At 33.0% G+C, this 15264-nt stretch overlaps 2 protein-coding genes across 2 annotated transcripts; one reads left to right on the top strand and one right to left on the bottom strand.

The window, feature by feature from the left end:
• Window positions 1–570: 570 nt before the first annotated feature.
• On the top strand, window positions 571–5114 carry LOC131625709 (uncharacterized). Its single transcript, XM_058896549.1, has 8 exons — window positions 571–683; window positions 852–1635; window positions 2681–2869; window positions 2965–3056; window positions 3404–3463; window positions 3551–3620; window positions 4268–4471; window positions 4580–5114. The coding sequence occupies exons 2-8, from the start codon at window positions 973–975 to the stop codon at window positions 4964–4966; spliced, it is 1665 nt and encodes a 554-aa protein (XP_058752532.1). The 5' UTR covers window positions 571–683; window positions 852–972; the 3' UTR covers window positions 4967–5114.
• A 4833-nt stretch (window positions 5115–9947) lies between these two features.
• On the bottom strand, window positions 9948–12909 carry LOC131625679 (coatomer subunit zeta-1-like). The gene is made up of 6 exons (XM_058896519.1): window positions 12791–12909; window positions 11711–11870; window positions 11441–11588; window positions 11236–11313; window positions 10253–10337; window positions 9948–10167 (listed from the first exon to the last, which is right to left on the bottom strand). Exons 1-6 carry the CDS (start codon window positions 12806–12808, stop codon window positions 10108–10110), a joined length of 549 nt encoding a protein of 182 aa, XP_058752502.1. The 5' UTR covers window positions 12809–12909; the 3' UTR covers window positions 9948–10107.
• Window positions 12910–15264: the final 2355 nt, after the last annotated feature.

The raw sequence follows: 15264 nt of genomic DNA, 5'->3' as shown, positions 1-15264 counted from the left end.
GTTTTAAGTTTATGACGATGTGATGCTAGTTTTGATGATTATTCCGCTGTGTAAACATGAGATATTTGATTTATGAGTTATGTTAAGATGTTTTCTTCAGTGGATGCATGACATACGACTGATGTTGTTTATTTTATTATGAATTGTGACGCCCTTGTGCATGTTATTCTGATTTTAAACTGTTTAATTGCCGCGGGGTTTAGAAAGGTGTTACACATCCAACCCTATTGTGTGGGAATGTCACTCCACCGTACCTAAATACTACATTTGGATGGATATGGATTTCTTGTTTTTAAAAAATGATGCAGTTGCAGCCGTCAAGAAATTGGCACTGATTGCATAACCATGGAAGAACTCATATTACTATTAGTGAAGGATGGAGATCATCCATTGTGATTAGTGAAGTTACATGATTGTCAAAAATTATAATTTTGAAAAGAAACATGTAATATTTGGCTATTTCTACAGATAGTGTACATTACGTCATATAATTTAATTACAATTCTGTCCTCATAGAGTGGGTAACAAAACAACAAACAAAAGTAAAGTAAATCCCGACGCAAGGAATAAAAAATATTCACCATTTACGCGCGCGTATCTCGCCTTTCTTTTCTATCACTATAATCTTCTCACTCTCAGTGACCCGCTTCCCATTGGAATCCAGAACCTTCTCTACTATTCTGGTATTTCTCTCTTCTTTCTCTTTCTCCTCAACATTATCTTTGTTAAATGGAAATCTAACTTCCAAACTAAATAATTTCTAATTTAGAATGCATGTTGATATTGCAATTGATTCACCTTCTCTTTCTAACTATAACATTCATTTGTGATGGCGATTGTTATATATCCAGGTTTTAAAACAAAAGAAGATTTCTGAACATCAAGTGGGTATAATATAACTTTGCATATATAAGTGGTTTTTCCTGTGAAAATTTCATGTAAGAGCTTTTTTGGATTCACAAAGGGTGAAAAATGAGTGAGGTAGAAGATCAATCACATTCCTCCGGAAAAAAGTGGAAACCGGAAAGCTATAAAACTTATCAAGGTAAAGATTCCAATTCTGGAAATGACCTCTGGACAGATGGGCTAATTTGTGCTTTTGAATTTGTTCGAGGAAAAAGAAGACCAGTTAAATCGAGGTCCTCGTCAAAGCTCACAAGTAGACAACATTTTGATAGCCAATATTTAAAGGTACCTTCGAATGGTTTAACGGAGTCTTCTTCCATGAGACAGGATGAAAAGAAGTTCTCACATTCTTCGTTCGATGATGATAGAGAGGGTCGGGTCCTTCAGGCTGGCCAATCTATTGAACCAGAAAAGCGTGAAGGTGATCACTGGGTGCCAATTGGATGGGCCAGAATTTCTGAACTTGTCCAAGTGGTTCAAGTTGATGCTGTCTGGTCTTCTCATCAATTTGAATTTGAGGATTCTGAAGATGATTTTACGGTAGCAGATCTGGCTGCTCCGTACTGGGAGCGTCCAGCTGGGCCTAAATGGTGGTGCCATTTTTCTGCAGGTCATCCTGCTGTTGAGGCTTGGCTCAGCAATGCTCAGTGGCTACATCCTGCTGTTAGTTTAGCATTGAGAGATGAAAGTCGACTTATAAGTGAGCGGATGAAACACCTTCTCTATGAGGTATTTTGTATTTTCAGCATTGGTATTGCATGTCTTAGTAATGTAATCATCTAGTAATCTTTATTTTTGTAATTGTATCTAATGTTTTTTTTTTGTAAAACACAATTACATGCGCCGCATCAGGATATGATGACAGATTTTGTTGTTTGTTGACAGCTTGAATGTTTGTGGTTTCTTTATCATGTATTTGCTTAGAGAAGTAAGTGACATGTTGGACTTTGTCGTATGTTCCTTAGTTTGCTGGTATTAATAGGATTAAAATTAGTGATAGATCTGGATTTCGACGTATTTGGATTTGGGTTTTATAGGGTCAATTAAGTTTGGAAAACAGGTTGATCGAAGAGTTAAGATATATATGTGGGGGTAGGGGACATTTAAGGAAATGGATGCTTTTTAGTCTCTGTTTGGGTAACATGTAAGAGTTTGGATTTCTAGTTGATGGGTTTTTTTGCGAATTAAACATGAAACTTATAGGGACATGATATGGTGAATTTTGGGGAGCCTTCAAAGAAGGTCAGATCTGGGTAGATGCAGTAAATGAATAAAACAAATGTAACTGGGAAATATAAAATGCAATCCTAGGATTCCTATGGCATCACTTGTAGGTCTTAATTGTTTTGATATGAGCCCACGACTAGTGCATTGAATTTTGCTGAAATCTCATAAAATTGATGCTTCAGTCTGAAAGAGAGCATTAGTGTCAGGTTCTCCCGAATTAACCTGGTAATCATTTCAATTCTTCAATAAATAGCACTCACTTTTTTTCTTTCAATTCTTTAGTTGCAATCGGAACCAGTCTATCTATCCTAGGACAACATATTCAGCATATAGATCCAATCCAAGTATGGTAGTTGTGCTCTAGCCTTTGAAAGTTTCACAACAATCTTAAGGATGCTTAAGCAATAAGATAATCAATTAATACAGGGAATCTGATGATGACAAATAACATTTCCGACAAGGCAACAATTTCCATGTTACTCGTCACAACTTTTCCTTGGACACCAGTCGAACTCAAATACTGATATGACATTACTCTTATCTATAGGTTCCAGTCAGAGTTGCAGGAGGGCTGTTATTTGAGCTCTTAGGACAATCAGCGGGTGATCCTCTTGTTGAAGAAGATGATATTCCAATTGTACTTAGGTCTTGGCAAGCACAAAATTTCCTAGTGACTGTAATGCATGTAAAAGGTTCTGTGTCGAGGATAAATGTTCTGGGTATAACAGAAGTTCAGGTTGTTCTTGCTTGCCATTTCTCTTTATTGGCATCTAGTCACAAATTACCATTGTTATAGAATGATGTCATTTATTTAGTGCGCTGCTTTGTCAGGAGCTTCTTTCTACTGGTGGATATAGTGTGCCAAGAACGGTGCATGAAGTCATAGCACAGCTTGCTTGCCGTCTCTCACGATGGGATGATAGGTAGTAACATCATTTTCCTCCATATTTGATGAAGTTAGTAATTGATTTGCTTCATATATGAAACAAACAATACATATGTGGGTCTCATGTCCCATTCCAAGTTTCTGTTTGTCAGTTAAACTCGTTATTTAAGTTTTTTCCTTAATTATTTTACGGAAGAGTAAACTGATCTCTGCTCTTGTAACTTGGAAAATATATAGCTTTCTTGTGTCCCTTAGTTGACTTTTTCACGGAGATGGAAAATCCACCACACTATACTAGTGTTGATATACCAGTGCGGTTTTTATTTTAACTGCTCATGAGAATTTCAAGTCTACTCTGGCTTAACATTTTCTTTAGATTTTCAGGTTATTCCGAAAATCTATATTTGGGGCAGCAGACGAGATTGAATTGAAGTTTATGAACAGGTTCTAATGTGAAATGTGTGTGAATTCAAGTCATTCCAATTTTATATATTTTCTCACACTTGGTTGACAGTTTTCATCTTTCACTAGGAGAAACTATGAAGACTTGAATTTTTTTAATATAATTTTAAATCAAGAAATCAGAAAGTTATCAACACAGGTATGCTCATTCTTGCTAGTTAGAAGATACTTCTTTAGTGGATTTGCTAATTTTATGAACTGAATAGAAATTTTCTTTTATGTGATTATCTTCACTCAGCGATATCAATATAAATTCCTGACGTGTATTAGGTTTAAAGATAAATCGTTCATCACTAAAGCTCTCTTAGTAGTTTGACTAATAGTTTTTAATGGTATTCATATTGAGTTGTCCTCCATTTAATGTACTCTTGAGTTTTTATAGGTATTTTTTTTTAATTCATATCCAAACCAATTAAGGCGATATTCTACTATCTTTTCTATAATAAAATGTAATTCTAATCTTATCGTGTCTAGTGTAACCACACATCCTTTGTATTATTGTCATCCCTGTAACGTTATGTTTACTGTCTACCATATAATTCCATACAACGTTGTAGGGATCGATTAACTGTGCATAAAATTTTACTTTAACCTTGAGTGGTCTTTTTCTATTGTATATCACATAAAACATTCTTTCATTTCATTCATCTTACTTGGATCCAATGGTTTACTCCTTTCTCTATCTCTCCAACACTTTGTATTATGGACCTAAGGTTTAAGAACAATTTACGCTCATCAAGTACACTACCCAGAGAAGCTCCTTTCAATTTTTGTTTCATTACACAGGTTATCAGAGTGAAATGGTCACTCCATGCAAGAGATGAGATTGTCTTTGAGCTTCTCCAACATCTGAAAGGGAATGGAACAAGAAACTTGTTGGAGGGAATAAAAAAGAGCACAAGGGAAATGATTGAAGAGCAAGAAGCAGTTCGTGGCCGCTTGTTTACCATTCAAGATGTTATGCAGAGCACTGTTCGAGCTTGGTTGCAGGTAACAATGCCTCATAAGAACATTCATTTAGGATGCCTTTTTAATAATTTTATGTTATTGATCGTCCTATATTACATGATATTTGTCTTGAATCTGCTAATTCTACAGGACAGAAGCCTCAGGGTAACTCATAATTTAGCAGTATTTGGCGGTGTTGGTGTTGTCCTCACCATCATTACTGGTTTATTCGGTATCAATGTAGATGGAATACCCGGGGCACAAAATACGCCATATGCATTTGGTGTCTTCACAGCCATCCTCGTCTTTTTAGGAGCAGTACTGATTGTAGTTTGCCTGGTTTATCTTGGGCTGAAAAACCCCATTGCTGAGGAACAGGTAGAAGTTAGGAAGCTTGAGCTGCAAGAATTGGTTAAGATGTTTCAGCATGAAGCAGAGACTCATGCCCAAGTCCGAAAAAATGTTTCGAGGAATAACTTACCTCCTACTGCTGGTGATGCTTTCCGGAGAAATGCAGATTATCTTGTCATACAATAGAGACATTATTTGTTGTCAGTATGCTTAAATATGTAATGAATCCTTGCTTATACGCTGTACTCCAATAATGGAATTTACATAAACAATGTTTTCAATACATGGAAGTTTTACATAAATTTACAAAATTAGTTATTTGATTGGTGTTATTCAATTTGGTTTGATCGGTTTGAAACTTTTTTTTTTCATGAACAAGAAAATGTTTGTTTGAAAAAATATAGCATGGAATTGTATGATTTTTTTAAAAGCTATTTGTTTTTCAAACAAAATTTTCTATGATCTCTATTTTTAAACAACTTTGAGTTAAATTAAAAAAGTTTATGCAACATACTCAAAATTTAATAAATCCATATCATAGTTCACCATCAAATACAAATAGATTCACCTTTTAATTAAATAAATTTATCCAACATATTCAAACTGACAATTGTTATCTATCAAAAAAACAATTTTGATAGAAGAAAAAAAAATTTAATAATTTTAATTTGAAAAAATGTTTTAAAGTTATAGAATATTACAATTTTGTCATTAATGAAAAATGTATTTTTTTCCCTCTTTCTAGTTTTCTACTTTTTCAAACTAAAAATCAAAATCTCAAACAGCTTTTTTTTTGTCTTTTTAATTTTTAAACTATTCAAATAGAGAATAATTTTCAAAATTTGTTTTGTAAAATTAGACTATCAAACAAATTTTATTATTTTTAAATTTTAAAAATTAAAAAACAATTTTACAGAACCCAATCAAACATATTTTGTAGTTTTTCTAAGAACTTGTGGTATGATAATACTTATATATGTAGAACTTTGGTGTGTGTTAGAGGGACTGAGATTGCACTGTTTCCTTGTTACTTGAGAGCAAAGAGATTCATGAGGATGCTAAAGTAGTTGCAAATAATTTGAGGAGTAGTGATAGATTGGTAGCTGTTGCTCGTTGGAGGTTGACCCAGAAGATTTGGCTTGGATCGAAAAGTTATGGTTTGTAATTCATATGTGTTTTCTAATATTGGTTTTGAATTTGCCTATTTATATGATTTATAAACAATGTCTTGCTTGTCTTAGTTCATTATTTTGGAGCATTGTTCATTGCACTCCGGGCCTTATTCACTCTGGCCAAATTTTGGAAATATCCTAGAAAGTTGAATTTTATACTTGAGACACACTAAAACATATGTGAATACTTTAGACTCCAAACTTTGAATACACTCGAACAAATCCAATCTTAGAACTACGACCAAATCAAAGTTAAAAGTATGTACAAATTTTAAAATTCATATTCAACTTATGCATGTTAAAATCCAGACAAAATCCAGACACATTCATTAATTAATCGCAACATGTCTTTCTCTATTCTTTTCATTACATTTGAAATCAAACAAACTAGTGTAGCATAGAGCTCTCACTAGCATCTATTCATGTTCCAATATTGTTCCAATTTTCTCTCAAGTTCTACTTATTTTCGTTCAAACCTAGCATCTTTATCAACTTCTACTCCTCTCCATTCAAGATAATCCCATTTATTTTTCACATTCGATAAGTTTCTCGAATCTTTTTTTTTTTATTTGTCATGCATGCAATTCATTAATAGGTTATAATTGCGCTATATTAGGATACATCCAATAGAAATGTAATACTGGTTTTGTCCTAATTAGATTTGGTGTGAATTTGAGACATTTTAGGGTTAAGGTATGTGCATGAATGAGTTATACTCTAATGCGTGTAGTCTGGATTTCTGGATCTTTTGTACGGATAACAAAATCTGGATTTTTCTATTTTTCATTCTATTTTTTTATTTTGTTTGCAAATACATTGTTTCCGCTTCTTTGATTATGATATCTGTTTTCTTGTTTAATTATAGAAAAATTGGATGATGAATAACATAGATACATACATGGTAGAGTGGCCCAACATGCTTCAATGTGTAGGAAGAAAGTTAGACTCATACGACACACATTTGGAGAATCATCGCGTGTTGCTGAGGGAATGTCTTCTCAGGGTCATGTATTTCCGACTCATGACGAAGCACTTGCTGCTCTTTTTCATGTAGTAGTACATGTACATGATCCATATTTTGTAGTATAACATGATGATGTCACACTTAATAGTTTTCCGAGAGGCTTCGAAGATATTTCACTACTACCTCTATATACACACCATGTTGTAGTTCACGTGTGGGAGGGAGAGGCAACATAAATGTTTAATTACTCTTTTAAACATTTATTTTATACTAATTGAATTGTCTGACATTGATGTATTTATTTTTGCAGTATCATGAGACTTTGAAATGTATAAACCATAGTAGGAAAATATCAAAGATGATGCATTTTGATGAACCATTGTTTCAATAAGTCTTGGAACTATCTAGGCTGAAGGACTTTATTACGACTGAATATGGTTATATTGACCATGGTCTATTGTCTGCATTTGTTGAGAGATGACAAGCAGAGACATCATCATTTCATCTTTTTGTTTGTGAGATGACTATCACCCTTTGATGATGTATCATACCTCATACATATTTCAATTACAAGAAGCTTGTTGGATCATTCCAGAATTAGTAGATTTGGGGACATCGACCTAATGGGGATTCAATTTGGGGTTGATATGGGTAAAGCCCATGGGGAGATAGATGACATCAGATGATGTCATGCTAGATATTTATTCCTATCGGACAATCATATTAGCCACCCGAATGCGGCTATGGATGTTGCAGGTGATGAGGCATATGTTGCTTATCATAAAGTATGTGCATTTAGTACAATACTTCATAATTTTTGTTGGCACATACATTTTCGTGGACAAAAGTGCACCTATGTAGATGTTGTCTACATTAAATACTTTATGAACTTGGAGAAGATTCAGGAGTACAATTAGAGTACATCTTATTTGGTTTACCTTTACTTCGAATTTGATGAAGGTAGTTTATGGAAGATGAGACAGGTGATAGAAAACAATTGTCTATTTCAGGTAATTTATTTACACCTTGACTAATATAAATTTTACAACACTTGTGTAGTACAGTTACTAATATTTTATATGAACCATTTTTAACCATGGATCCTCAAGTATTTTCCTGGTATCATCGGTTAGGAGTTTGTCAAAGGCTACATTGAGGAATTTCCACATGCATGCTCGACCAATCCACTCAAGGGTAATCTGGAGATTGAGCCGTACAAACCTCCTCTTGACCGCATCTTGGAAGATGATACCTTTCACATTGTACGGTGAGCACCACTAGACACGGTTGTTAGAGGTGATATTTTGGTACTCTGGATTGTTGGCTTATGGATCTTGACTTATGTATCCACATCTATCTGAGAGATTACTACAACGGTTCGGGTATCTACAAGGTACACCCAGAGACCCACAATTGTTACTCCTGACACTCTCCTCTACAAAGATACTCATGCGATATTTGAGAACTATCATGATCATTTGATGCTATAGGACGCACGTAGTGAGTGAGCTCCTCATGCATGGAGTACGCTATACGGTTACATCGAATGTTTTTATAAAGTGTTCCGTTCTTACATAACACAAGATCCAGAATGAGATCACATTAGGTCAACTCATCAGGAGTTACTAGAAGAGGAATAAGCAAAGGCGAACCATGTGGTGGAGGTATTGCATATATGTCGCAGTGTTGTTATTATTGGGAGATATGTCATATCTAGAGGAGAGTTTCATGAAGATACTTCTGAAAGGGTCACTTTACAATAGTATTAGCAGAGGCACGAAATACATTACAATATAGAATATATATGAAGAATAGGGGCATTAGATATACTCAATAATTGTATTTTTTATTTGTATTTTGATGTAAACATTTTGAAATTTTTTATGGTTAGTCGCATTTTATGAATGATTGAGGTATGACTTACAAATGGGTTTTGAAAAATTGATCTTCATTTTGAGTGACTATTGTGTATGGTTTATTGTGAGAATAATGTATAGTTTTCAAATGATATGAAAATCTCTTTGTAATTACTGTCAAGGGTTTCATGAAATTGTCTAGGAGTTTGTTCAAATTTTAAAATCCGAATTCACTCCATATTTGATCTTGCCTCTTTATAATTTTAAAAATATATATATTTAGTTAACCATCTCTCCATCCATAATTAGGTGGTGTTTAAGATGAATCTTGGTGATTCACTATTGAATATTTTTATACACCATTAAATTTATGTTTACATTTCTTCACACAGTCCCTACTCGTCCCTCTTTCTCCACCCACTCATCTCACCCAGCTTCTACTATCATTTCCCTATGGTTGAAACCGATCCACCCGCCGCCCTCAGTGCATGTTCTACACCCAAACCCCTAAACCACCCTATGCTTGATATGACTTATTAGCGGGGTGCTAAAATTCCTGACACAGTGTCAAAAATTGATCCTTTTCATTTTACAATATCATTACAAATCATTCAAAATAAATTTGTAGTCCGAGTATAGCCAAATTTTCATTTTGGAACTCAGAACCCATAATTTCATTGGCCAATGTTTCTTTAAACATAGATTTTGCATAATAAGTTAAAATCTTTCTCTCTATTAAAAAATATTTATTAGTCGGAAGGGCTGATTCCATCACTTCTATAATCTATTTATCATTCACTATCTTTACTAGAAAAAGAATCAGAAATTTCTAATTGAAGAAATAGTCAATATCATGCAGTTTTATTTTAAATGACTCCAGTTTCGTAAAATCCATTCAATTCAGTGTCACAGTGAAGGTGAGACGAGGAAGGCAAAATCATGCAAGATCCAAAAAAAAAAAAGGTGTGATCCAATGTAAATGGTGTGTAATAAAAATTGTGATCTAAATTAATCTAACGGTTCATGTTTATTATTCACGGTGATTCGCCGATTAGAGATTTGTTGGAACCGTCGCTCTACAAGCCACCCCATAATTGACACTAGGGATTAGGTGTAAGAAATGGAATATCAGGAAATTTAAAGGGTAATTAAATGGACAAAATGTCACAGTAAAATAAGTGCAAAAAAACTCTTTATTCCCATATCAAAACTAATTTTCACAGCACAAGTAACATAAGTATTAAAATTTGAGAACGCAATATGAAGTAAGATTCTTAAAAGCGGTCTAGGAAACGCCAAAGTATAAGTGTTCTCTGTTGCCAAATTTCATGTGGCTCATTTAAGAAAGGATCTTGCAAGATGTTCCCTAGCTGAGGCAAGTGCTTGACCTAGTGTCTGCAATGGAAAGAAATACAGTTATACTCAAATAGAGTTTCATTTCAATTTTATTTTATGGTATCAAAATGAAGGAAGTGCATACCTGTTCAGACAAAGGAGCTCCAGAATCTATACTATTACTTGCAGCTTTCCCAGCTATAACATTTGGATCAGTTTCAAGAATAATACTGCACAAAATATGGAGACATACATTTAGAGTCCTATATTGCTCAAGTTTCCAGACTATTAGATGTATAAAAATAGACGCCATTGTATGAAAAAATTAGTGAAAACTTATTAAAATCTGCTTTGGCTAAGGTAGAAGTATCATATATTAAAATCTGCTTTGGCTAAGGATACTGAATAATACTTATGCATGTAATGTTTGTTACACCACATCAATCACACTAGATCAAATTAATGGTACATAATTACTCTAAATCCTTTGAAAACTTATACAATCCCATTTGTCTCTTGATGATTTGAACGCTCAGAAAATTCAAGAAATCGTGTTGAACTCGAAGAGCTCCAAACTCTAGCATTTACTCTTTATGCTCTATTCTAGCTGAACAACAGTTCGATGAACATATTTTGTTTTTACAACAACAACCAACGGTTTTTCTCAATCCTCACTAGGTGATAGGCCATTCAAATCCAAATATCTCCTAATTGTTCAGTCAACAATTTCCTTAGTTCCTCCCACCAGTAAACTATTGAACCATGTCTGTTCTTCGTATGGTTTACCTTCTCTACCGGTCGTATGGTTTACCTTCTCTACCGGTATTTCCACATGTTTTCTCTGCATATGTCAAAATCATCAGAGATATGATTCTAGCATCAATTTATAATGATTTATGAGAGATATCCTGATTTTCTTTCTAATGATTTCAGTCCTAATTTAACCTTGTCCTTCTCTTGTCTGACTTTCATTTTTACGATCATAAAAATATAACAATTGCATTCATCTAATTGCATAAAAGAACTGTTCTCTCTGATATATAAAATAGCTCCCACGGTTTGTATTTTGGAAGATGATAACAAACAAATAAAGGAAGATGAATTTATTAGAAATTGCTTATGACATACCCGCCGTCAATAATTTCATCAATACACAACAGAATAACATCCAAGTTCTCAAGTGCTGCCTTCTTGTCCACATTGCCTCTAGAGGAAAAAAGGGAGAAGCCAGTAAAATCATCAAGGACTGCCAAGTCCATAGTGATAGATTGATAACACCTTGGAATATCATCACATAGACAAAAAAGTTAAGTATCAGAATTCAGAAAACAACCTGAGCAGGATGCCAACAGAATCAAAAAATGCTTGCAGAACTGAGGATAAAATAAGCTCATTTTCTTCGTCACTCCCAGTAACAAAGAAGTGAAGGTCTTGGACAAACTTGTAAACAACAATGTTATTTTCAAATATTGCTACCTCCGCTGTCAAACGTAAAAACAACCCATCAAATGAGGTCATATACATAGTAGTGATTAGCAATCAATCAATCTATTCCAAATTCCAATCACAAGATAAAAATACCTCTAGAGAAGGAAGCACTCACCTTCTGTGCGAGCATTGGTCTTCTGAGTCTTGGTGAATACTAACTTCTCAAAAGTTTCCTTTTCACTATTAGTTGGCCAATCATCTGAGAAATACTTAACCGCAATACGTTTACCATCAGAATCCAGAAGAATGATATTCTTTACAGAAGGGCACAGCTCCTAACAATAACACACACAATACAAAATCACGACTTTCTTCAAAAACATCTCACAAAATCTATAGTCTTCCACAACCATAGTACTTCATTTCAACCGGATTCAATCAATTTTTATAATAAAAGAAACACGATTCAAGAAAAAAGATGCAAATACCCGCAACAAATGAGGTCATATACATAGTAGTTAGTGATTAGCAATCAATCTATTCACACAACTAATGGTTCTAAATTGCAGATTGCAGTTGTGATTACCCTTTGAACCATCACATTACACTAAAATGCATGCAATTGTGGTCACAATTGCAGCTACAACACCGTTGCAGTTGCAAAGACCTCTAAATTCGTTATATTGCGGTCACAATTAGGAATTGCAATTTAGAACTATCACTAACTATCTATGAAGCTCGGACACCAGAAACAAGATACTGACACTGACACATCGACACCGATAATAATTTTAAAAATTAATAAATTAAACGTAATTGGCATCAGTTTCAGACACTAGACACAGACACACATTTTTTCAGAGGTATATGCTACAGAGCCAACTATTATTCAACTTTTAGTCAACAATCAAATATTCAATTTGAATTCTAATGAATCTGAAGTCAAATAACACATTGTATATCAAAATTATCATCTACAAACAAGAAACACATATAATACTGTTAAATAAAACGGAAGAAAGAGGTCTAAATGCTGTTTCAAGCTTCAATTCTCTACCAAAATCAAAATCGGAAAAATTGATTCACAAATTAGATGATAAAATTCAATTACAACAAAGAATTCAGAGAAATCAGATCTGTTGTATAAAAAATTTTTGATGATCGTGTTCATGCAAATGTTGAAGATGAGATCAGAGTTCAGAGAATTGAAAACAAAAGAGATTGAAATTGAAGTGAAAATAGAGAGAGAGATTACAAGTGCGGAAGGAGACATGATGGAGAATGCGTCGGAGAAGAATGCAAGAGAATTCTCTCACTCCTCACTGAAACGAAAAATTTCAACCTTTGTCAACTATTCTTCCCTTTATGTTCATTGTAATATTTATTTATTTATTTATTATTTTTGTAACTTAATCATTTTTTAATTGTATTTGTAAGTTATCTTTTTTAAGTCAATATTTTTCTATTTTTTTTATCACCACAGATATAGTCTAATTTATGAGTCAGTTCCAATATCAAGTGATTTTAACTCCCATTTGCCATTAGTTTTTAACTTTTTTACAAAAGGTAGACAAATCACAAAATATTATTAATTGGACTTCATTTCTTTTAACCTTTTCAAGTATCAAATAACTTTTTTTTACTAAATAAAATATGCATTCATTCTAATCGATAGAATACATTGTTGCAATACAAATTAAAAATCGCCAAAAATAAAAAGGATGAATCTGCAAACAAACTCACAGCATCCATGTTAATAGCATAAAACGGCAAATTACATATGCCTACGAATATAACTATGACTATATTGAAATGTCTGAAATATTCATGCTTTCAGATCTGTAGCGTTAATGGCACCAAAGTCATAGATAGGATCTGCACTAGATTGAAACTCATCTTTCAACCAGAAACAAATGAACACTGCGCACAAAGACAGAAAAATCAAAATACACCGCACAAAGAAGGAAAATCAAAACAAACAACGACGCACTTAAATGACGAAATCACAAAAAAAATAAAATTAAATATATGTGAAAATCACTTATTTAATTAATAGAGAAATAAGAACGATTTGGAGGAGTGATTTTAGATCAAAATTGATTCTAAATCACCCCCTCTCGGACATACAGAAGAAGAAGGACGTATCAAATAACTTATAATTTAGTTTTTATTATCATTCACCTTTTACTTAAAAAATGATGATACATATTTTTTCTTACTATAATTTGTTTTTAAGTATTTCGGTTTATCAGATAATTTATATCATAATTACTTATATCTATATTAAATTATAATTTTACAATACTTGATATATTAAAACAAAATATAATTTTTACTACTAATCCTTAGTAATTTTTTTAATTTCTTATTAAATTTATAGTTGTATTTAATTATGAATTTAATTGAAATGTATTAACTGTGTAAAGAAGTTGTATACAATCAATTAATCACAACCGTTAATAAATTAATAATATTTAATTTTTATTTTTATTTATTTAAAAATAATACAATTGAATGATGATGATGAAGTGATAATGTAAAACATTTTACATAAAAAAGTTAATAGGTCTTTAGTGGGTGGGTTATCAAAGGACTAAGTGTGTGTTCGTTTAAGGATTAGAAAAAATATTCTCAGGAATAGGACTATGGGAATCCAACTTTCCTATGTTTGATTTAAGTTTAAAAGAAATATTCTAAGAAACTTTTTATTCCAAAAAATCTTATTTGCAGTTGCTTCTTTTTTTTTATTCCAATGCTTAAAAGGTGGAAATATAACATTCTCATGGAAATAACTTCAACCAACTATAACATCCCACTACTAATCACAATTATTTTTATTTTATATTTTTTTTGTAATTTTAAATTAACCAAATTTACAATTATTTCTAGAAAACATGAATCTCTACCAAACACATAAATAAGAATAATACTCCAGAGAATAATAATCCTGAGAATACTATTTTAAGGATATAATTTGAAACCTTGAAAAAAGACACCCTAAATAATGAGAAATAGCTCTTTGATAAAAAATATAAAAAAAATAGCTTTCATAGCCACCTTTGATTTAGTTAACCACACAAATTGTGTAACTCACCTTTCAATTTATTTGTATTAATAAAATAAATAAATAACTAATAACAATTATAAATTTTATAAAAAAATCAATAACTTCCATTCGAACAAAATTTTAACTCCCTCATTAAAAATTAAACTTTAACCCCCTTTAATTATTAAACCCTATGTTTCAATAAAAAATAATAGCAATAGTTAATTTTATAAAAAATAGCTAATTACTCCCCATTTAAACAAAATAGTTTTTAACCTTTCTTAACCATTTAATCACACATGCTCCCACTCTATCCTAGGGTTCCTATGGTTCACACATAGTCTGGGTATCGGGCCTTTTACCTCTTGAAACACCCACCCAACAGACAGAGATCCAGCCAGTCCAGAATATGATGCAGAAAAGTAAAAGCGCACATAGAATGCAATGCAAACAGCTAAATATGCAAATCAATAAAACACCCAAAGATAAACACACAAGCGCTAGGATCGACTCGCTAAGTCCGGACCCGCGATAGGTCGAGACGTCCCCAGCAGAGTCGCCAGCTGTCGCTACCGCGAAAATTAACAGAGTTGCCACTAACATATTTATCCTGAAAAGGAAGGGAATGCCAGCAAACCACAAAACAAAACAACGGTCTCACGACCAGAGAAAAGGGTAAGGGA

This window comes from Vicia villosa, unplaced genomic scaffold (genome assembly GCF_029867415.1).
Source record: "Vicia villosa cultivar HV-30 ecotype Madison, WI unplaced genomic scaffold, Vvil1.0 ctg.000233F_1_1, whole genome shotgun sequence".
Lineage (NCBI taxonomy): Eukaryota > Viridiplantae > Streptophyta > Magnoliopsida > Fabales > Fabaceae > Vicia > Vicia villosa.
This window is presented reverse-complemented; position numbering and strand designations above follow the sequence as displayed.